This window comes from Lissotriton vulgaris, chromosome 7 (genome assembly GCF_964263255.1).
Source record: "Lissotriton vulgaris chromosome 7, aLisVul1.2, whole genome shotgun sequence".
In the NCBI taxonomy this organism is placed as follows: Eukaryota; Metazoa; Chordata; class Amphibia; order Caudata; family Salamandridae; genus Lissotriton; species Lissotriton vulgaris.
Genome location: NC_141695.1, coordinates 449,052,107 through 449,077,714, shown reverse-complemented (window position 1 = coordinate 449,077,714; position 25,608 = coordinate 449,052,107). Strand labels below are relative to the sequence as shown.

Sequence of the window (25,608 nt, the reverse complement as noted above, 5' to 3'; positions counted from 1 at the left end):
TGGAAGGAAATCTAAGACACTCACAGACTTAAAGGGTTTCCATCCATGTCATCACTGCAAAGCCTGTGCACATAGTAAAAGAGTGAAAAATTATGAGATACCCAATACAGGAATAGTAAAAACAATCAACAAGTACCTTATCTGCAATACTTCTTATGCAGTATACTGTCTCAAATGCCCGTGTGGATTGATGTACATCGGGAGCACGATTAAACCCCTAAAACTAAGGATTTTAGAACATTTAAGGGCAATTGAAAAAAACGATCAATCCTATCCTGTTGCCCGACATTTTCAGGACAAACATTCCAGTAGCAGACACCAACTACAATATTTTGAAATAGACTACATACCTGAAAATCCTAGGGGAGGAGACAGATTACACAGGCTGAGAAGACTTGAGTCTCGATACATTATAGACTTAATGACCAAACATCCCAATGGTTTGAATGCAGGGGAAGAACTGGCATCACATATGGAAAGGGGCGACCACTCGGTCCCCCCGAACGTATGGTTGGGTGCCCCGATCCTCCCGGGAAACCATTTTGGGCGGGGGGGCGTGTCTCGGCTGGTATGCCCGAAGCGGCGTAGCCGGGGCGCGCCCCTTTTCCTGCCCAAGAGGGGTTGTCCTAGACACCTACACCGATGGCCACGCCCAGTAGGCGTACCGGCGGAGGGTGCACGCCCTCCCGAAGAAGAATAAAGAGAGCGGGAATCCGAAGAAGCATCCTCTTGTTCCTGTGCTTGGAAGCTGCACCCACTCGTTGCACGTGAGCCCTCGACGGAACAAGGAGCAATTTTGAGAACTGGTAATTCTTGTGTTTCTCTTTCAGCTACTTCGAGGCTAAGGATCCAGGACCGCGTTGATCGACTTGGAGCGAATATTCGAAAACAATGTCTGGCAAGAAGGCGGGAAAGAGGTCCGAGACTGACCAGGTGCTTCGCATGTTGGTAAGCAGAATGGCGAAGATCGAACGAAACGTTGTTCTGGTCCCAGCGCTTGGCCGAGATATGGCGAACATGAAGAAGCAGATGGCTGCGATGAACAATCCGGGTAAACCAAAGAAGGTAATAGGCCCGGCAGTCGCCCCCAAGGGTAGGGGGAAACGGGTCAGGAATAGGGCGGCAGGGGGGGAGGTTCCGGTCCCCGAGGTGCCCCCGGTGAGCCCTGCCATTCCTGTCGAGGCCCTGGTACCAATCCCGGACGCGGGTCAGCCGATTCCGGTTGTGATTACGCCCGCCAATGAGGAGGATATGCCACCTGAATTGGCCGCCCAGTTGGCCGCATGGCTCGGCAGAAAAACAGGGGGTGCTACGGCACCTGGAGACACGGCCGAAGAGGCCAGGTTACTAATTCAGCAGTTGCGACAGTCGCGAGATGCCGCAAAGGCGAATCTCCCTCTTGTCCCCCCACAGGTGACCCCGGAAGGACCGGCAGCTGGCGTCGGAAAAACAGCGGGAACGACAACCGAACCGGGTAAGCAGGCATTGCCAATTGCGGGGGAGGGCTCATTGCCCTCAAGACGGGAGAGAGTGGTTCAACATATCCCGTTGGCCACGAAAGAATTGATATGGGCTGACAAGTATGTTAATATGTTTTCTCTGTTGACTGACCATCGCGAGATGGAGTATGCTAAGGCGCAGAAAGATTTGTGGCACCCGAGTGTCTGGCGAGCCAAGATGGCGGGATTCAGGGTGGATGAGACAATAACAAATTGAGCCAAGGCCTTTGCGATGTTTACTGCAATCATTGGGGAACGTAAGCCCGAGGTTTTGCCTGAATTGTCTTGCTATCAGGCACGAATAATGGATTTTTATGAAATGTATGAGGGGAATGAATGGATGGGTTACGACATGAAGTTCCGTAAGGCCAAAGAGTACGATTGATCTCTGACGTGGGATTGTCTCGACTCGATTTCTTGGCAGAAGCAGCTCCTGCCGGGCGCGACGAAGACGTCCTCGCCAGGCGGGAATGGGTCGGGGTTTTCCCGCCAACAGCCCGCGGTGCCCTTTCGAGCGGGCGCCGGTGGCGACCACCAAGCAAGGACCGGTGGGAATGGGGGAAAGAAGGGGGTCTGTTGGAGCTTTAACAGGGGCAACTGCACCAGACCACAAGGGACATGTAAGTTCAGACATGCGTGTGCGGGTTGTGGGAATTCCTCGCACCCCGAGAGTTCATGCAGATCCAAGAATGGCGGGTCGGGAGGTAGAGGAGGGTCCAAACAAGACTGAGGGGGACCACTGTGTACCGTTACCTACCCCCGTTGATATCATGGCAATGATCCCCTGGCTAAACAAATACCCTGATCATGTCTCCGCTGGGGTGTTGAGGAATGGATTCTTATATGGTTTCCACATCCCGGCGGGGGATTTTCGTGGGGAACCACTTTGTAGAAACCAACTATCGGCTCAGCATAATCCAGCGGTGGTAGAGAGGAAAATTGCAAAAGAGGTTACCCTGGGCCGGGTTGCGGGCCCATTTCGGCACCCGCCAGTAACAAATTTCATCTGTTCCCCGTTAGGAGTGGTCCCCAAAAAAGACCCAGGGGAATTTAGGCTGATCCATAACTTGTCAGCTCCGAAGGGTCTCTCGGAGAATGATGCGATTGACCCGGGAGTTTGTTCGGTGCGGTACACATCCTTCGATGATGCCGTCACCATGTTGAATCGCCTGGGGCCCGGAGCGCTGATGGCGAAGTCAGATATCGAGTCGGCGTTCCGGTTGCTCCCGGTACACCCACAGGATCAGCATCTGTTAGTCTTTGTGTTCCAAGGACGTTACTACATGGATAGATGTATGCCAATGGGTTGCTCCATCTCTTGTGCCTATTTTGAGAAATTCAGCTGTTTTTTGGAATGGGCATTCACCGAGGCCACTGGGCATAGCCATGTTATGCATTACTTAGATGATTTTCTGTTCTTGGGGGCAGCCGGCGACACAAAATGTGCACAGGCGCTACAGGATTTTTGCATCCTCATGAAGGAATTCGGAGTGCCATTGGCACCAGGTAAGACGGTGGGACCATCTACTTCACTGGAGTTTCTGGGAGTTGAGCTCGATTCTGTGGAGGGATGTTTCCGTTTGCCGGTAGGGAAAGTAGCAAAATTTAGGGCTTCCCCGGAACTATGCCTTAGTAAGGAGAAAGTGACCCTGCGTCAGTTACAACAAGCAGTGGGCCAGCTTAACTTTGCCCTGAGGGTGATACCAATGGCCCGCCCCTTTTCACGCTCTATTGCACAAGCTATGGTTGGTCTCAAGGAAGGACACCACCGCACGAGACTGTCTGCAGAGGTTCGCCAGGACATGCGCATCTGGTTGGCATTTCTGGCGGACTTCAACGGTCGAGTGGTATGGAACAAGCCACCAGCGTCTTCGGACGAGCTAGGTTTGTGGACTGACTCGGCGGGGAGCGTGGGATTTGGTGCCATTTTTGGTAACCGATGGTCGGCGCAAACATGGCCGACATGGTGGCACACCAGCGTTCTCACAAGTAGCATTGGGTTCCTCGAGCTATTCCCTATTTTTGTGGCTCTGATGGCATGGCCGGACGAGTTCAGAGATCGCTCTGTGGTATTTTGGTCTGACAATATGACTGTTGTTGAATGTATAAATAATCAGGCAGCACGCTGCAAGTGGATATTGAGATTGCTGAAGGAAGTCGTACTACTTTGCATGAGACTGAATGTACAGTTCAGGGCGAAACATGTGCCGGGTGTACTGAATCATGCTGCTGATACACTCTCTCGTTCACATATGCAGGCGTTCAGGGGTTATCTACCTACTGCGGACCTAGCGGCGGCACCATTCCCCGAAGTACTGTGGCTACTCGGTGCACCGGATTACAAGACCTCGTGGCAGCAAGCTTAGCCCCCAGGACGAGGAAGGCATACGAAGGAGCGTTTTGTTCCTATTGTGCATTTTTGGGTCCGGCAGGGGATCAGAAATGGGGTCAGGAGGATTGCTTCCTAAAGTTTCTGGTAGCTTTACACAGGGAAGGCCGATCAGTGGCAATGGCCAATAGGCACCGGGCGGCCATTTCATTCATGGCGCAGGTGCATGGCATCAAGGACCCAACATCTTCCTTTTTGGCAAGGAAAGCCCTTCGTGGCTGGCAGCGCCTTGAGGGTCGTAGAGTAGACGAGAGGCGCCCGATTGGGTTAGAAAGGTTGTCCCTGCTTATGGCGATACTACCCACGACATGTTCCTCCCAATTCGAAGCAGTTCTGTTCCGGGCCGCTTTCGCATTAGCTTTCCATGGGGCTATGCGGGTGAGCGAACTGGTCGCAAAGAGTAAGAAAGATGTGGAGGGAGGTCTGTGTCGGGATCACATCCTGATTAGGGGTGATTCAATGGTAGTCACAATAGCTAAGTCCAAGACTGACCAGAGAGCTATGGGAGACAGTGTTGTTGTCCAGCGCTTGCGAGGGTCCCCCATGTGCCCGGTAAAGTGCATTGAGGAATATTTGGCGCTGAGGGCGGATACATGGGGTGGGAGTCTGCTGAGACACATCAATGCCACCCCACTGACGAGGTTTCAGTTTCAGAGGGTGCTAACATTGGCAATCGCAGCGGCGGGCTTGGACCCGTGCGATTTTGGGACCCACTCCTTTAGGATAGGGGCTGCTACTGAGGCTACAGCCAGGGGTCAGAGTGCGGAAGAGGTGAAACTGTTAGGACGATGGTCCTCGAATTGTTTTAAAAGGTATGTGCGCTTGCACATGTTGTGAAGTCAAGTTACATGCACTCACGCTTCTTGTCTTCTGTTTGATTTACAGTTTCGCGAGCATGTTATGCGGGGCGGAATTTGCAGTCGACCTGGCACCAGGGGACCAGCGGTCAGAGATCACCGGCTGAGGAGAGAGTGGTGTGGGTCGTGGGCCACTCATACGTGAGGCAGGCCGGGGACGTATTCAAAGCAGGTGACGCGACTCACGCAGCTGGGAAATACGGGTACAGAGTGACCTTCCACGGAAGGGGCGGGCTCTGTATTGACCGGTTCGAATCTTTTGTCGAGGGACTCTTAGGGCGGCAGAGGTCACCGCCATCTGTAATCATAGTACACCTGGGGGGCAATGACATGGTGACACTCGGTAGGCGAGTATTACTCGAGCGAGTTTTGTCTACCGTTAGCTGGCTGGTGAAAAGAATCCCGGGGTGCACGATTGCATGGTCCCACATGATTCCCAGGAAGGTATGGCGGGGGGGCATCTCGGTGGCAGCACTGAACCATTCAGTGAAGAAGGTCAACAACAAAATTGGTAGGTTGTTTCGCTCGGCGCAGTTGCACAGTATTCCGCATGGATGTATTCGGGGTGATCACATGTATCTCGATGATGGGGTTCACTTGTCCCGGGAAGGGAATGTCTTACTCATAGGAGACTTCTTAGCTTGGCTAAAGGGTTTAATGAAGCATGACCTTTAGGAGGAGTTTGTGGGGGGGCCGGATAGCCGGTCAACTATCCGGCCTGTGGCGGTAAGGTCATGATCGGTGAGCAGTAATTTCAAGGTCCCTAGAGGGGGGCGCCACCCACTATGGATGGGAGCGCCCGGGGGGAGGTGGCCATTGGCCCCTCCCATTGGGAGGCGGCACCCACTAAGTATGGGTCGCCTAAGGGGAGACGGCAATAGGCCCCTTCCAGGGGAGGAGGCGGCTATATGCCTCTCCTACGAATTTCCCGGGGCCCGGATATCCGCGACGGCGGATGTGAAAGAGAGTGTGGGGTGGGGGGGGAGTCCACGCTGTGCTTCCTACAGATACCTCACACGGGTGCTCGGACGACCTTTAAGATGGCGTCGAGCTGAAATGGGGGCCCCCAACAAGACAAGGGAAATTGGAGTTGGCACAGAGGGTACAGTCCTCTGCGCGGCCGCCACTCACACCGTGAGGGCGAGAGTTGTGGTAGTAGGGATCTGACACCGGTTGTGACCTTGCCGTTGGCCCTTAATGCTAGGATGTACAATTTTAATTTTGAATGTATGCATTTGCAGGATGTTAGACTCGGCTAGGAAACCTTTGTATTAGAGATTTGTTAAGGTTAGCCAATGAACATGTCTTCATCGAAATGTAATAAATGAAAATTGTACATGATATGAAACTTTTTATTTAATGTTTTAATTTTGTTTCATATTTTAATAAATACGGCCGGGAGGGTGACTCCCTCCCGCCTTCCAAAAGTTCAGAACTGAGTCCGTCTTCCCATCCTTGGGGATTGTGTTGGGAGGGGGTGACGGGCATCCCGGCCATATTGGATTTTGAGATATAACTCACTCGATGTTTATACAAAAAACACAGAGCTAATATGTATTGACGCAGAGTTATTATTTTTTCTATACAAATAGCAATGGATAAAGAATGAATGTATCCGATATTTGGGCTTTTTCCAGGGTGTTATAAGAAGGAACTATTTGTAAAGAAATGTATAGAGATATGTGGACAAAGTTACCAAATGATAAGTAGTATGTGTAGTTTTTCTAAAGATCCTCAAATATTTTTGAAATATGAGAGACATATGATCAATTGTAGTATTATATCTAGGTAACCTTTCGATAGTGTGAGTTTTGGAATCACTGTAATGAATATTGTTAGCTATAAAGTAGAACAATGGCAATACAATTGTTAGTCAAGGGAGAATTGCCGATCCACGGCTTGATCTGTCTCGTCATCAACATTGTGATAGTACAAACAGTCACACTGGCACATGGCTAAAGAACTTAGTATAAGTGAGCTTTGCAATTCCTAGAATGTGCCAAGATATCCTAGCCGATATACGGCGCGATAACGTGACTGTAGCAACATATACGCAATTGCTAAATCTTAATTTTTTGCGTATATAAGTTTTGATTACTTTTTCCACCACTATGCTCGAAATGATTGAGAACGTAAATAGGAGTGGAGTGCAGTAAAATGTCATTATGATGTGTACTGAAACAATGTGTGGTGCACACCACGAACAACAACATCCAATATGGTGTATGAATTTTAGTCCCTTGTTTGTTTTTGCCACGAAATCACGTGAGAATGCTGCTAAAAACATGGCGCCCACCATCAATGTTTGTAACATTGAGGAAGGCGGAGCGCCGAAACGCGTCTGTTGCGAACTTTAAATTAAACCCTCTAAGAACTACCCCCGGAGTGCGTGGTTTCTTTTCTTTTGGTAAACTTGGTGGAAACCTTGAGCTGGATATATATATATATATATATATATATATATATATATATATATATATATATATATATATATATATATATATATATATATATATATATATTTATATATATATATTCCGTTTCACCACACGCTCAGAACAGGCGTGGAATGCACTCGTAATCCAGTAGATATTCACCATTTAATCAAACCATCCAGCAAAGTTCATAGATATTCTTTATTCCAGCATGGAAAACAGTTCATGGAACCAAACCCCCAACGCGTTTCAGCGACAACTCGCCTTGGTTCCATGAACTGTTTTCCATGCTGGAATAAAGAATATCTATGAACTTTGCTGGATGGTTTGATTAAATGGTGAATATCTACTGGATTACGAGTGCATTCCACGCCTGTTCTGAGCGTGTGGTGAAACGGAATACGGACAGGGTGCCTTTGACCCTGGATGCACCGCAGTCCGAGTGTCCCGGTTTCTCAAAGGAAGTGAACAGTGATATATATATATATATATATATATATATATATATTCACAGAAAAAAACATAGGTTTTACACACGTTATAGTTAGGAAGTAGCATTTAAAAAACCTATGAAATTCACTGAAAAAACCATAGGTTTGACACATGTTATAGTTAGCTGGAAATTTTACTGACATAAAACCAATGAAATTCCACGTTATAGTTAGTTGGACTCACTATAACTTGCGCGTGCAATGCACTGCTGATGACGTCACATATTACATCACTCATGACATGGTCAGTGACATCACTCATGACATCACTGATGACACCATCCTTGTGACATAGTGACAGACCTCCTTTCACTGTAATGTAACCCTTGAAACACATATTCAAAAATAGAAACTGAAATTTAAAAAAAAATACAGATACCCATATCAGTTACAACAAGTAATTCAGTAATTCCACCATCTATATACACATCCACTCATACATATACTCACTCATCATATGAAGTGATACACCTATACATCCTGTTACACACCGACAATCATCGAAAAGTTACTCACACACATACTCACACGTGCAAATAAACTATTGAACATCCATTTATTTGAATATAGACTTATACACACACTTCCACCTTACTTCTATTGAAAATTACACATATTTATTCTCTTAAACAATCACTTATAGAAACACATACTTATTTAAACAGGAACTCTTTCAATCTCTTACTCTCACATATACTCACTTATATACATCGATATTCACATATACTAGATTAAAACATATGTCGTTACTGATAAAGACACTAGTGAGACAGTCATTCACTCACTAACAAACACATATACACACTCAACCACCCATACAGTCCTGCACATATGCTGTCTTCAAAACACATACAAACGGAGAGTCAGTCACTCATGCATCTATGTGCTAAGTAATACCCCCACCAAACCATATAGACACTCATACTGATACTAAGAGAAACATCTAATAACCCATATACATACGCATGTAGCTACTTACCAACACATGTAGCCACTTATACACAAAGTGAAACACTAATATATATATTTAAATATTTAAACATTACTCACTAATATTTATTTTTCAGAAAGACACATATTCACTGGATGGTGTCATCAGTGATGTCATGAGTGATGTCACTGACCATGTCATGAGTGATGTAATATGTGACGTCATCAGCAGTGCATTGCACGCGCAAGTTATAGTGAGTCCAACTAACTATAACGTGGAATTTCATTGGTTTTATGTCAGTAAAATTTCCAGCTAACTATAACATGTGTCAAACCTATGGTTTTTTCAGTTAATTTCATAGGTTTTTTAAATGCTACTTCCTAACTATAACGTGTGTAAAACCTATGGTTTTTTCTGTGAATTTCATTGGTTTTTAAAATGCTAATTCAGAAAAATGTCGTGTATGCAACCTATACTTTTGGCAATAAAGTTCTGGCAATATTTTTTTCGAAAACAAGCCGTTTTCTTCACTGTTCAAGTTGCATAGAGACTCCTTGTAAAGCAATACAGAATTCGAAAGTCTGTACCTTGCCTTTTTTTAAACACATTAAAATTTGTCTGTAAATAAAAATAGCCTTACTAAACTTTCGTGCGCGACCCGGTGTGCGCACTCTCGGCAACAGTTGTCAATAAAATGGATATCGCATTTCCAGGCTTTCGTGCGCGACCGAGTGCGCGCACCGGCCTATATATTTCGTAAAAACCTTGCGATTTGAACTTATTGAATTTCTACATACACCCCTCAAAGAACTTATAGTACGTCAAAGAGACTGTACCTAGACTTCTTTTTTATTCTTATGAAACTTTTCAGTAAATGGAGCCGAATGTCTTTTTAAACTTTCGTGCGTTACCGGATGTACACACCTTGGTATTTTTTTTAGAAATATAAAACGTTTCATACTTTAACAATTGTGTGCTTAAATCCAGCTCAGAAGATATACAAAATCAGGATGGTAGTTGGTTCAACCCGGACCGTTTATTAGAGGTAGATCGTCCGACTCCACCGGAGGACACCCCTAATAAAAAGGACATATATATAAAATGCGGACTAGCCGCTGTATCGTGCTAGCAAACTATAACATATAAATCGTTAGAAAAAACAAAAGGAATCGAGCAAAATCAGTAGGCCACTGATGAGATCTTTTTTGACCTCGCTAAAATAGAAAAATTAGGAACAACCCCTCATGAGAAATATGAAACTAGTGAGAGAAACCGAGCTCGACGCCATGATGGCTGCAAGACAGCTCGGCTCCGCCGCCCACCCCACCCAAAATAACGACAAATATTATAAAGATACACAACACACCAGCAAAGTAACAGGGTAAAACGTTTTATTAAATAACTATTTACATGGCAGCCTACTGCAACATGAAAACAACACTCAAATCAACAATCTCCTAGACCTCTGAGGCGGAAGCCGGAGGTGTCCACGCTCGATTTTTAAAACATTATCTCACATTGTTTGAAAGCTTTATTTTAATCTGGGCACTAACACAGAGCTAATCTCTGTCACTTTCGCTAGGCAAGCTACCATCAATCAGCGGATGTAAGCGCTGTTTGGAGGAAAGATTTCTCGGCCGATAGGCCACGCCCACCCTCAGGCCACGCCCACCATCCCAGCCTATGTAAGCGCTGAGTGATAGCGCGTCACTGGGAATCTCCTAGACCTCTGAGGCGGAAGCCGGAGGTGTCCACGCTCGATTTTTAAAACATTATCTCACATTGTTTGAAAGCTTTATTTTAATCTGGGCACTAACACAGAGCTAATCTCTGTCACTTTCGCTAGGCAAGCTACCATCAATCAGCGGATGTAAGCGCTGTTTGGAGGAAAGATTTCTCGGCCGATAGGCCACGCCCACCCTCAGGCCACGCCCACCATCCCAGCCTATGTAAGCGCTGAGTGATAGCGCGTCACTGGGAATCTCCTAGACCTCTGAGGCGGAAGCCGGAGGTGTCCACGCTCGATTTTTAAAACATTATCTCACATTGTTTGAAAGCTTTATTTTAATCTGGGCACTAACACAGAGCTAATCTCTGTCACTTTCGCTAGGCAAGCTACCATCAATCAGCGGATGTAAGCGCTGTTTGGAGGAAAGATTTCTCGGCCGATAGGCCACGCCCACCCTCAGGCCACGCCCACCATCCCAGCCTATGTAAGCGCTGAGTGATAGCGCGTCACTGGGAATCTCCTAGACCTCTGAGGCGGAAGCCGGAAGTGTCCACGCTCGATTTTTAAAACATTATCTCACATTGTTTCAAAGCTTTATTTTAATCTGGGCACTAACACAGAGCTAATCTCTGTCACTTTCGCTAGGCAAGCTACCATCAATCAGCGGATGTAAGCGCTGTTTGGAGGAAAGATTTCTCGGCCGATAGGCCACGCCCACCCTCAGGCCACGCCCACCATCCCAGCCTATGTAAGCGCTGAGTGATAGCGCGTCACTGGGAATCTCCTAGACCTCTGAGGCGGAAGCCGGAGGTGTCCACGCTCGATTTTTAAAACATTATCTCACATTGTTTGAAAGCTTTATTTTAATCTGGGCACTAACACAGAGCTAATCTCTGTCACTTTCGCTAGGCAAGCTACCATCAATCAGCGGATGTAAGCGCTGTTTGGAGGAAAGATTTCTCGGCCGATAGGCCACGCCCACCCTCAGGCCACGCCCACCATCCCAGCCTATGTAAGCGCTGAGTGATAGCGCGTCACTGGGAATCTCCTAGACCTCTGAGGCGGAAGCCGGAGGTGTCCACGCTCGATTTTTAAAACATTATCTCACATTGTTTGAAAGCTTTATTTTAATCTGGGCACTAACACAGAGCTAATCTCTGTCACTTTCGCTAGGCAAGCTACCATCAATCAGCGGATGTAAGCGCTGTTTGGAGGAAAGATTTCTCGGCCGATAGGCCACGCCCACCCTCAGGCCACGCCCACCATCCCAGCCTATGTAAGCGCTGAGTGATAGCGCGTCACTGGGAATCTCCTAGACCTCTGAGGCGGAAGCCGGAGGTGTCCACGCTCAATTTTTAAAACATTATCTCACATTGTTTCAAAGCTTTATTTTAATCTGGGCACTAACACAGAGCTAATCTCTGTCACTTTCGCTAGGCAAGCTACCATCAATCAGCGGATGTAAGCGCTGTTTGGAGGAAAGATTTCTCGGCCGATAGGCCACGCCCACCCTCAGGCCACGCCCACTACCCCACTCCTACAAATGTGCTTTCCACGCAAGCGCAGCGGACGAGCGCAGCGGGAGCGCCGTTTGCGCGCCGAAGGCGCGCATAAGGCAAGCTCGTCTGCGCTCGTCCGCGCCGAGGACGGGCCAACGGCCACCCCCCCTGCTACTCCAGACCCTCGGATTCATTCACATACGGTAAGAATAACCTACTCCGCCGGCGAATTACGACAACTAAGACATCTAGCGGATCTACCGCACCCACTCCCTATTTTAAGACACTCCAACCATATTTTAGGCCCAGTGTCATGTCCATCTTGCATCAAACGTTCCAGTAAATCCTCAATAAATAACATACCTTCCATACAAGCGGCATTAATAAACGCCAGATCCCTCCCTAAACACAAAACGGAAATAGCCGACTTGATCGATGCGTATAAACTCGACCTATTGTTTATTACCGAAACTTGGGGCGACGAGGCCTCAGGACCCGACTTTGCAGAAGCCACTCCTAACAATTATAACGTTTGTAGACTCGATAGACCAATAAAAAGAGGTGGCGGCATTGCCATCATTTATAAAAGCCACTTCAAACTCGCGACCAAACCACATACATGTTCAGATTACGAGTCACTTACATTCACTTTAGGCTTATCAGCAAATGCATCCTTTAAGGGAATGCTGATTTACCGCCCTCCTGGTTCAAGAGCGAAGTTTTTATCTAACATAGGTACCTTACTGGAAGCAGTCGCTGGCACCCCCCAGTTTACGTTACTAGGTGACTTTAACTTTCACCTTGAGATTTCAAATAACCTAGATACCATGCAACTTATCTCAGATCTTGAAACTGTGGGACTAACACAGCTCATTAACTCTCCGACTCATCAGGCCGGTCACACATTAGACGGCATATTTACAAATAGTCCTCTTGTAAATATTACCCAGATAATCCCTTTGATCTGGTCAGACCATTCAGCTATTTGCTTCACAATACAAACAACTGCCACTAAATCAAACACTGATGTACCAGCTCGATCAACATACAGAGACTGGAAAAACATTGATATATCGCAATTAGCAGAGATGATACAGGATACATATATCCCTACTGAGCAAGACCCCACCATAGCATCTCTAAACTACCTGACCAACCTGGACTTGGCCTGTAACACACTAGCCCCTCCCAAATCAACACGCCGAAATAGAACTACACCCTCAGCCCCATGGTTCACGGAGGCCCTACGCATGCAGAAACAACATTGCAGGAACCTGGAAAGACAATGGCGTCGCAATTACAGCCCGCCAGACAAATCCAACTACAAAAATGCCCTCGCTATCTACAAAAGAGCGATAACCACCGAGAAAAGTCACTACTTTATCACTCAGATCAATCAGGCAAAAAATTCATCAGGAGAATTATTCAGGGTAGTCACCACCTTATCCAACCCCCCGACGCCTCCCTTAGAGACTTCTCAATCACTGACCGACGCCTTGGCCAGTTTCTTTGAGGAAAAAGTCAGCTCCATCTTCCAGACTTTTTCGCGACCTACCTCCCCACAATCTGTGACTTCCCCCTCTACTAGCAATTTACCAACTTTTTTATCTTTTAACCCTGTAGATAAAGATCATATTCAACGTCTAGTAGCCAGCACCAAATCCGGCTCCCCCTTGGACCCTTGTCCCCCCTCCATTCTCAATCGCATACCGGAAGCAATCTCTCCTTCACTATTCACTATATGTAATGCCATGTTCACTACGGGAACATATCCGTCAGTCTGGAAAGAAGCGATCATAAAACCTTTGCTAAAAAAATCCACGCTAGACCCTCTTCTTCCAGCAAGCTATAGACCTATCGCTTGTCTCCCATTTCCAGCGAAGATTTTTGAAAAAGCCATGAACTTGCAGTTGTCAAAATACATAAACGACAACTACTTGCTAGACGACACTCAGTTCGGTTTTAGGCAGGGACACGGGACTGAGACGGCACTACTAAAAGCCGCGGACGAAATTAGAACAACTATGGACAAGGGAGGATCAGCTGTCTTGATACTCCTAGATCTCTCCGCTGCATTTGACACGGTCGATCATATCATTTTGATCGACCGTGTCGCAGCCCTGGGAATAGGAGGAACAGCCAAAGACATGATCGCTTCATTCCTCGCCAACCGGCCACAGATTGTCAAAATGGGTAACTACATCTCCCAGACCTTCTCTCTCCCCTGTGGAGTCCCACAACCGACGCTTTTTAATATCTATGTATCAGACTTGGCGAGGGTGATAAAATCCTATGGCATTGCACTGACCACATACGCCGATGACACGCAACTAGTGCTATCGGTGCATGATAACGGAGCTAGCATAGCAGCCAACTTCCAGGAAGGTATGAAGGCAATAAGCTCCTGGATGTCATCAAACTGCCTCAAGCTTAACACCGATAAAACGGAGGTGATGACATTCGGGAGCTTGAGACCAGCATGGTCCCCACAATGGTGGCCTCCGGAGCTGGGATCCCCCCCCAAACCGGTGATGAAGGTGCGCAATTTGGGAGTTATCTTCGATAACAAACTGACCTTTCACCACCACGCCAATGCCGTGACATCATCTGCATTCTTTGTACTCAAAAAAATCAAGAAACTTCTTCCATATCTACCTCAGTCAGCTGGCAAAACCCTCATTAGTACCCTTGTATTCTCAAAAACGGACTATTGTAACTCTCTGCTTCTTAATGCGCAGGAAGGAGTCCTTAACAAATTCCAGACCGTTCAAAACGCGGCTGCAAGAATTTTACTTTCAATCCCCAAGTTTACATCGGTATCCCACCGCATCAAAGAGCTCCACTGGCTCCCAATCAGGAACCGAATAAAATTCAAGGCTCTTTGTATAGCTTACAAGACCCTTAATTATCCAGGGCCTAAGTTCCTAAAAATAGCTCTTCATCCTCCGGAGCATAGTAGAACACTTCGATCTTCTACTACTTGCATGCTGTCTGTCCCTCGGACAAAAAAGGCCACTTGGGGAGACAGGTGCTTTACTACAGCTACGGCCAAACTATGGAATACCCTCCCTCTGCATATCAAAACTGCCCCCACCCTCATCAAATTCCGAAAGAGCCTCAAGACATGGCTTTTCTCCTCTGCCTAACTACCCTCAAAGAGTAAGGAGTTTCTGATCTTTAGCGCCGAGACACCCGTATGGGTATTTGCGCGCTTTAAAAATAGCAAAAAAAATAAAAATAAACACTTTCAATTGGTTCTTAATAGTTTCAAATCTGGAATTTACACGCAGCACTCCACCCACTTCCCTCACTATCTTTTCTACTCTCAAGAGAGAACAACGTCCTACATCTTTCGGAAGACTTTGGTGAAATGGCTACCGTATCTCATTCATCTTCCGAATCTGACCAAAATGATCGACTACCTTTAATAAGAAAAAATAAATCTTTCATCTGGCAATTTTTCACTTATCCTGAAGATCAAAAGAAAGTGAATGCTCCAAAAGTAACCTGCACGATATGTGACTTGGTTCTCTCAAGAAGAAATCCAGCAAAAAAATATTCCTTTTCCATACATACCATGGTGCGGCATGTCAAACAAGTGCACCCTCTGCAATTTGCAGAGGCAACGACAAGAGCCCTGGCCACGCTATTACCATTAGAGGTGGCCAGCACATCTTCTGATCGACGACCTGTATCTCCATCGAGTGCAGAGATGGACTTCAGATATTTAACTATATATGGTCTATAACCTATGGTTTTTTCAGTGATTTTCTTTGGTTTTTTAATAGCAAATATCAAAAGCTTTTTTGTGGAAAATGACTAAAATTAGGTATACATAAGCGGCGTTCATTTATGTTCACCACAGCCATTGTTAAAAGTAAAGTGAAAGTCGCGAAACAATGGCCACGCCATCTAGTCCCTTTTAGGCCCCATCATGCACGTAAGTAACAGCCATTTTCTGTGTCATGGCCTCTCTGCCCACTGCCAATAGCCTATGATTGTTCGAAATTGGTTCTCTTTGGGTCATTCTCTGTTCACAAATAAGCATAAAGTCGCAATACTCTGTTTAGTTTTTGCAGATAGTGAAGGATAGGTAGTGCACACTTTTGTCCCCTTTGTAACCCGTCATGCCTATCTCTGCTCCGTTTGTTGGTAGTTGGTTCAACCCGGACCGTTTATTAGAGGTAGATCGTCCGACTCCACCGGAGGACCCCCCTAATAAAAAGGACATATATATAAAATGCGGACTATCCGCTGTATCGTGCTAGCAAACTATAACATATAAATCGTTAGAAAAAACATGAAACTAGAGAGAGGAACCGAGCTCGACGCCATGATGGCTGCAAGACAGCTCGGCTCCGCCGCCCACCCCGCCCAAAATAACGACAAACACTATGCAAATATTATAAATATATACAACACACCAGCAAAGTAACAGGATAAAACGTTTTATTAAATAACTATTTACATGGCAGCCTACTGCAACATGAAAACAACACTTCTAATTGCTTCTTAGTAGTTTCAATTCTGAAATTGAACACCCAGTACATCCAGAGGTCATGTCCGACAAGTTGTGTGGGGGGATGCCTTGCTAATGCCGCCACCCCCACCACCTTCTGTAGGAAGGACTCTGGATATCCTTGGTCCCTGAGAGGCTTCGATGTCCCTGCCTTGCACAAATGTCATAAGTTCTGGATGTTGAGAGCCATACTTCAGGGTCCGACAAGTTGTGTGGGGGGATGCCTTGCTAATGCCGCCACCCCCACCACCTTCTGTAGGAAGGACTCTGGATATACTTGGTCCCTGAGAGGCTTCGATGTCCCTGCCTTGCACAAATGTCATAAGTTCTGAATGTTGAGTGCCATACCTCAGGGTCCAAGAAACGCGGACTCGGAGGGGGCGCTTGGCTCCTGCCCCCTCCCCAAGTCTTGTTCCCCTGGTATGGCCTGAGATCGCCCCCGACATAGGCGGCCGGCTCCCGGGGTCAGGCGGAACTTCTTGCCTTTTGATGCCTCTTCCATTCTGGACCTTGTCCCACAATCCGTTTGACCTGAAGACACGTCCTGCAGTGCCCTGGTCCGACCATCACATATACCTGCGCCAGGAGACGGCGTGGGTGCACTGGAAGGGAGAGGCGGCGCGAACGAGCCTCTACCACCTCACCAGGTGGAGGTTTCTTAGCTACACCCCAGCGCTTCACTCGGCCAGCTGAGTTCCGCCTGCTCCTGCGGCACAGTGCCTCGCTCGGCCAGCTGAATTACGCCTGCTCTTGCTATTACACCGTCTCACCCGCCATCCGGCTGAATTGCACCCACTCTTCCGATACAGCGACAGGCGGCTGCCACGGAGCTCAGGAAATGGCGGTCGGCTCCACAGACTTGGGCCTGGCCTGCAAGGATGGCGCTGGGCAACCCTGGAACTCGGACGCTTGACTGCTAGGGCATGAGCCCCATTCCCAAAAGCGTACCCTCAGCCTTGAAGATTCTACAAGAGTCACCGAGGCCCCCGACTCCTGCAGACTTCCGGTGGGGAGCGACTGCCATGATTGCTCGCGGAATGGCCACGACGTAGCCACGGGGTGCTCTCATGCTGACGCCAGCTTCAGTCTGAAACATCCAGAAACACTGTAGACTACCAATTCGATCAGTTCCGGTGGAGCCCCAACGACGTATCGCGTTGTTGCGTAATCCGTCATATGACGCGCCGCGTTAGCGCACCCGGAAGTGCTCCGGTGCGCGAGGCGCGAAGCGCAGCTTCCCGGAAGCAATGCGGAGCGCGTAACGTAAGCATTTACATTTCAGTTGGTTCTCCCTCACAATATTTTCAATGTCACATAAAAGTCACCCATCACCCACTGCCATCTCTGGCTGTTTCCATGGTAACACCTCATTCTGCACCTGGCTGAAGGCACAGGTCAAAAGTTCATATCTCAACGTTCTACAGCAAAGTAACAACACTGTTTTCCCTCCAGAAACACCTGCCAATCCACAGCTCTGTTACATGTCTTTTTTTTTCACACCCAATAGTACTTTTCGTTTAACATAAACATTAACATGCAACGTAATGTTCAATCTCCACTTCTTACAATCAACCAATCATTTTTATTTTTTAAACCACACCCAGCCTCTTCCTTTTTCTTTATTTAGAATTTCAACTTCTAACTACCATTCCACTTCCAGAACCGATCGGAGGACGACTACAAATCCCTTGAAAATGAAGGTCTGGCTAATAGGACACAGTTATATTCACTGGAGTGAAAAATATGCAGTAAGCAGACGAATTTGCAACCTCAGCTTACCAAATGTACACATAACATGGATTTCCAAAAGAGGATTGAAATGTCACCAATTGATTCCATTGGTGAAAACTTTTATGCATCTCCCAGAACCAGACCTTATAATTGTGCACTGTGGTGGGAACGATCTAGGCACAATCACTGGGGTAGGTCTGGAAATGCTTCTAAAAGACACCTTTCGACAATTGATGACACTTTTTCCTCGATCTGCCTTGGTATATTCCAATATATGCCAAAGACAGAAATGGAATTGGTCCAATCACCATTGTGCACAATTTGAGAAAGCAAGGAGACATGTAAATAAATCTGTTTCTGCGTTCCTCAGAGATTATAGCATGGGTTCTATTTACCACAACAACTTGCGATACCACATGCAAGACGTCTATAGGAGAGACGGTGTTCATTTCACGAATGAGGGAAACAGAATCTTCCTCTGCAACATCAGGCTCTGCATCGGTACTTACTTATAAATGCAGAAAACACTCAATTAACACAAGGGCTCTTTTCAGAGCCACCTTATATCTAAGCACTCAAACTTCTGATTTATCTCCATTTTCACACTCTTGTAAAAAGGTGTGCGCGACCGAGTGCGCGCACCACGCAACTTTAAAAAAAATATATATATATATATATTTTCGCCTTTAAGGGCCTTACTGCACACCCTGAGAAAACCTACGCAGCAAAACAATCTCTACCTTCTCCCCTTTCCATATTCCAACGCTTTGAAATCAACAATATATTTACTCGCAATGACAAAATGGCGGTCAACACTTCCTGATTTCCTTCGAATCGAACGTTAACAGACGTCACGCAGCAAAATTCCGCTCGCGCACGCAGCCGTTTGGGTGCGCGCACGTGTGCGCGCGTATAGATATATAATTGACTTTAACTTTAATTTCCTCAGCAACTACTGAACGGATTTACACCATTCCAAAAAAAGCGTAATCTGCGAGCCGGACTGTACAGTTTTGCCAAATTTCTTATAAATCCATTTACCCGTTCGACCTGTAGCCGAGTCTAAAGGTCCTATGGAAAATAACATGGAGAAAACATGTTTTGGGACCCCCCTTTTATCTCAGCCCCCACTTGACCAATCCCCCCCAAACTTTTAGGGAAGGAGCGCAGCGGACCGAGCCATCTTCTTTGAGAAATTCGCTAAGATTCTTCAACCAGGGCCAAAGTTATTCCAAATAGAATGTTGAGGATTTCCTATGGAAACTAGGTCCTAACTATAACTACCTACTGGCGACCGCCAGTAGGTAATATATATATATCTTGAAAGCTCCTGAGGCGGAAGCCGGGAGAAGAACCATCCATTTTTTAAAATTGTATATGTGCCACCAACTCGCCGAAATACTCTGTATTTTTTAAAATAACCTCACTCACCCGTTCTCCTCTCTGAAGCGGGCTCTGAGTCACCTAAACAGCGACCCCTTCGCTGCAACGCTAAGCACCCAACAAACTTCCCTGCCGCCATTCTCGGCGAGGGAGAGAGGCCACGCCCACGTTAGGCCACGCCCACCCGCCGCCCTCGGTACTTAAACGCTGCCTTCAGCGCAACTTTTTCAGAATCTTGAAAGCTCCTGAGGCGGAAGCCGGGAGAAGAACCATCCATTTTTTTAAATTGTATATGTGCCACCAACTCGCCGAAATACTCTGTATTTTTTAAAATAACCTCACTCACCCGTTCTCCTCTCTGAAGCGGGCTCTGAGTCACCTAAACAGCGACCCCTTCGCTGCAACGCTAAAGCACCCAACAAACTTCCCTGCCGCCATTCTCGGCGAGGGAGAGAGGCCACGCCCACTTTAGGCCACGCCCACCCGCCGCCCTCGGTACTTAAACGCTGCCTTCAGCGCAACTTTTTCAGAATCTTGAAAGCTCCTGAGGCGGAAGCCGGGAGAAGAACCATCCATTTTTTAAAATTGTATATGTGCCACCAACTCGCCGAAATACTCTGTATTTTTTAAAATAACCTCACTCACCCGTTCTCCTCTCTGAAGCGGGCTCTGAGTCACCTAAACAGCGACCCCTTCGCTGCAACGCTAAGCACCCAACAAACTTCCCTGCCGCCATTCTCGGCGAGGGAGAGAGGCCACGCCCACTTTAGGCCACGCCCACCCGCCCTTTTTCCAGCACATTTAGGATGTGCAACTACCGGACGCGCAGCGGACGGGCGCAGCGGGCGCACCGTCAGCGCGCCGAAGGCGCGCCAAAGGCAAGCCCGTCTGGGCCCGTCCGGGCCCAGAAGGCCCTAGGCCCCGTCACTATGCCTGGTACCCCTCAGGTTCGAGTAACGTATACAGCGGATACCTTATACAACTTACGACCTAAAAATACCCTAGCCTGCCACCACTCGATTATTGCAGGTAAGGCATTCTCGACCTGTTCACAATGCAATCTGACCCCCTCCTCGAAACCACCCATCCCTGCTTTGAAACTAGGACTTCTGAATTGCCGCTCCCTCCCCAAGCATGCCACCGAAATGAACCTCCTGATTCAGAACCAGGAGCTTGACCTACTGTTCATAACGGAAACATGGCTCTCTGACAATACCGACTCGGACGTTGTCACGGCCCTCCCCACCGGGTACATCTGTCAAGCACTTAATAGACCAAGAGGGAGAGGAGGCGGGATAGCTATAATCCACAGGGAACAATTTGCCTGCCGCATGACCAACGCTGGTATTGAGGACTGTGAGAGCGGCCAATTCTCCATCCAAGTCGCCCCAGCTCTGACCCTGGCAGGGCTTCTAATTTACCGCCCACCAGGGGCCCCGGGTAATTTCATCAACGCTGTTGTCGAATCCAGTGCACAACTAGCTTCTTCCGCCCCCAATTTCCTCATACTAGGTGACCTTAACGTCCATTTTTTGGACCCCACGGATCGAGCAGCATCGGACATTAGATACGATCTAACATCTCTAGACATTCGTCTAGCGAATAATGAGCCTACCCATGACAAAGGCCATCTATTGGATCCGATCCTCACCAACATTGCAACTATGACCACTGACCCACCGGTGATCTTACCCTGGACGGACCACTTTTTGGTCCCCTTTTCTTGGGAAATTCCCACTCCCACTTATTCGATCCCAAAAACCCAAGTCACCGACCGACAATGGCGCAAACTATCACCTGAGATATGGGCCGCCTCTCTTGCAGAGTCCACTCCTGCGCTCTCTTCTGATCCCAATATAGCTGACAAACAATTCAGCGACTGGATCACTTCCTCTCTGGATACGTTGCTCCCGATAACTACCACCCTGAAACAACCTAAAAGAATACCACCCGCTTTATGGTACACTCCTGAGCTTAAAACTCTGCGTCAAGAGTGTAAAAAAACTGAACGCTCCTGGAGGCGCGACAAAACAGCAACTAACAAGAACCTCTACTCTATTTCTCTTCTGACTTACAAAACTGCTATTCATAAAACCAAAAGCTTGTTTTTTCAGGAGAGAATAGAGAAAGCAGGATGCTCCAGTAAGGAAGCATACGCCATCCTTAAAGAGCTATCTAAACCCCAAGGACAAGGACCAGGACCCATTTCCGATCCTAAAGTCGATCTGGAGAAATGCCAGCAACTGGCTAATTTCTTCCACGATAAAATCAGACTAATTCTGGAATCTATCCCCCCCTCCAGTCCTGAGGAAAATATCGCCTGCCCACACACCTCCGCTTGCCTGTCCACGTGGGGCCAGGTCACGGTTGACGAGGTTAGAAATACGTTCAACTCCATGAAGAGCGGCTCCCCCAGTGACCCTGCTCCTCTCCGCATCCTTAAAGAGGTAGCCCCCACTATCATCCCTTCCCTTACCCATTTGATTAATACCTCACTCCAACAAGGAGCTGTACCCTCAAGCTGGAAGAAGGCGGTGGTAAAAGCCCTGCTGAAGAAACCTACGCTTGACCCCGAGAATCTGGCTAACTACAGGCCCATCTCCCTACTGCCTGGAGTGAGCAAGGTCGCAGAAAAATTGGTCAATAGGAGACTTTCTCAGTTCCTAGAGGCCAATAATAAATTAAAAAGCTCCCAGACGGGTTTTCGACCTGGACAGGGCACGGATATCGCCCTTCTGGCTGCTGTAGAGGAGGCAAGAGCACTATTGGATGGGGGAGGATCAGTGGCAGTGATCCTCCTCGACCTTAGTGCGGCGTTCGATACAGTAGACCACCAACTTCTTATCGAAAGACTGGCTAGGGTAGGAGTGGAAGGTACAGCCCTATCCTGGCTTTCATCTTTCCTGGCCCAACGGTCTTACCAGATCTGGGAAAAGAACGCCCGCTCCTCCGAAATGCCCCTCCAATGTGGTGTTCCTCAGGGCTCTTCCCTGAGCCCTACTCTATTTAATATCTATATGTCCACATTGGAGGAGGTTATCATCCCTTTCGGAGTGAGCGTCGTCAGCTACGCCGACGACACTCAACTAGTGGTGTCTCTGTCCCATCCCAAGCAACAGAAAGCCGATCTGTTCAACTGCCTTACGCAGGTCCATCACTGGATGAACAGATCAGCCCTAAAACTCAATGGGACAAAAACCGAGGTCCTTATACTAGGCCCGAAAGGAGCCTCACTTCCCCTGGACAGCTGGCCAGCCTGTTTGGGTCCGCCCCCTGACCCTAAAAAAGAGGTGAAAAGTCTGGGTGTGTGGATCGATTCCGATCTCTCCTTCACCCCTCAAGCCAAAAAGGTGGCAGGGACCTGCTTTGGCCTCTTAAAATCTCTGAGGAAAGTCCTGCCCCTTCTCCCCCCTAAATCCCAAAAACTATTAGTCCAAGGTCTCATAATATCGAGGTTGGACTATAGTAATGTGATTTACCTGGGTGCCCCCGAAGCGACCCTTACTAAACTACAGATAATTCAGAACACGGCCGCCCGAATCATCACTAACACCCCGGCCAGATCATCTGCCAAGCCCGCTCTTAAACTCCTCCATTGGCTCCCCATAAGGGAGAGAGTCAAATTTAAAGCCCTATGTCTCGTCCACAAAACGCTGCAGAACCAAGGCCCTCCTGTTCTCAGTAATTTTGTCACTCCCTATAGTAACTCTAGGTCCCTCCGCTCTAATGCAGAAAACTTTACTAACATCCCTAGATTCAGGAAAACCCGAGCAGGAGGAAGACGTTTCTCGGTACAAGCCTCCCACCTTTGGAATTCACTTCCCCGTAACTTACGTCTTGAACCTCATTACCTGCGCTTCAGGAAACTGTTAAAAACTCATCTTTTTCCCTAACCTGTATACCCCCTCCCCTCCTTTTCTGTTTCTGTTCCCCCATCCTTCCTTCTTCCTTCTCAGTCTCTTGCTCCGCTGACTTGGTGAATTCAGGGTTCCTCAGCGCTGGGATACCTCCGGGTGACTATCGCGCTTTATAAAAATAAATAATAATAATAATAATAATAATAATAATATATATATATATATATATATATATATATATATAAACACATTTGAGTGTTTTTACTACACTCCCGCCGGACCGCCACACTGTCCGCCCACCAGACTACAATTTCACTCATAATCTGGCGGATGGGAGGCAGCCCTGTTTAGAAGTGTGAGAGCGGGGTCGTGGCATGCCAGGCAACTCCCGCACCGCCGCACTCGTAATCGGGCTCTTTGTGTTGTTTTTCATCCCTTTGCACTTGTAATTCTGGGTTCCCATAGTTTCCAAAGGTGTAGAACATCACAAAGCCAAATAAAGACTTCATAATTCACTGGTTTCGAAGTAAAACAGCAAACAAATATGTTAAATACCTTAAGCCAGTGGATCATTCTAATTTCTGAATCACATTGTTCACAAGAGGAACCCTCAAACCTAGATTCTGAACTTTCGGTGTGTAACTTCTGCCACTGGTCTCATCATTATATCCTTTTTGATGTTACTTATCAATTGCATATCACCTCATATGGTGCCTTTAATTTAATTGGAGAGTTATCCATTTATCTTTCCACTCAAAGATTACTGCCCTGAACTTGCCACCTAGCTACCTTTGCCCTTTCTGGAAGTGGTTCAAGGGCAATGGCCTGGAAACACCGTTGTGACAGATTGGCCCCAACTCAAAGAGAATTAATTATTAACTTCTACAACCCCACCACTCCCCCCCACCCTCCCATCCTTGCTCCAGCATCACACCAAGTAGGTGTTGGCTTCCTTTTGCCACCACTGGAGCTGGTGTTTCCAAGTGGAGGAATACAAGTTCTCAGCTTTCGGGATTGCTCTATCATGAGTGTTTTATCTCATGAACAGTCACAGCTTATACTTTTGCCCTTAGGTCGATTTTCAAGCGCCTGGCCCGCTACACCTAAGCCATTAGCTCATGATTTCTTGATAACAGAAGAATTAATGGAAACCTTACTTACCATCTTAGTCTGTGTCTGTTGGTATGATCTATACAATTCTCAGGGTGGCTAGTCCTTTGGCCACACTTGTGTGCTTGGAAGTGTGCATTAAGTGTTGCTTGTGCCTGTCGGTCACTTTGTTGCACGCTGTATATAGTCATATTTGTGTGCCAGTGCCCATTTATGGTAACATGCACTGTTTCATTTGTAAAAGAATAAGTGTTGGCCCCCAAAAATGTGTGTCATTGGGCCCGACCAGCAACTACCAGCTCAAATTACTGTTAACATATATGTGAACGTGTATGTGGCCATCATGTTGTATAAATAGTAATTGTAAATGACAATTACAATTACCTATTTCTGTATGTTCTAGGTTCTTGCCTGCACAGTCCAACCCCTTGATTACAAAGCACATTTCTGAAGCACTTTGGAAAATGCTCTTATTCCTTACTCTGGGATTGTAATTTATTCTCAAAATCTCTATCATGACATTAGTTGATATGATGGATCCTTTCATGACTTTTAAGCAGTTCCCTCCCCAATCCTGTTACTGCGATTTTAGGTTTTATGAAGTAACAATACAGTTAAAATGAAATGTTATGTTCCATGAAAATAACAAGTCAACAAAGACCTAGGGTTACAAAGATATACTTATTTACCCATGCATTCAATCCCGATATCCTCTCGATGTATGCAGTCGTGTACACCCAGTGCATTGGCTTTGCACTTTTCCAGGCTCGATTCCCTTCCAGTGCAGCTCACTTCGTCCAACCAGATTGGTCCAGAACCCTCTCCAAAGACTTCACACTTGTTGGCAGAGACAGGTCTTCTGCACCCCAGTTGCTTGCATGCAACCCTGGTGTCCCGCATGTCCCACTGGTCATTGCACACGGTTCCCCATTGGCCTTTGTGCTTCACCTCCAGCCGACCACTGCAGTCATTGGGGCCATTCACCACCCTGATGGAGAGCAGATCTATAGGACCCGAAAGAGAACGTACAACAATCGGATACACATTACACATGTAAACATGCTACAACTCAAATATTACAAAGAGAAATATCCAGACCAATATTTTTGATGGTCATGTGCCCACCATTACTATTTTTCCCTTTGCACAACTTTCTCTTCCTGGATTCAAGTTAGAAC

The 25,608-nt window shown here is 47.1% G+C and overlaps 1 protein-coding gene across 1 annotated transcript in view; it reads right to left on the bottom strand.

Moving 5' to 3' along the window:
- LOC147701834 (CD5 antigen-like) overlaps positions 1–25,608 on the bottom strand; it is an 85,037-nt gene that overhangs the window by 13,719 nt on the left and 45,710 nt on the right. The window contains exon 3 of the mRNA XM_086930472.1: positions 25,120–25,434. Coding sequence (XP_086786598.1) covers positions 25,120–25,434 — 315 coding nt within the window. The remainder of the gene's footprint in view (positions 1–25,119; positions 25,435–25,608) is intronic.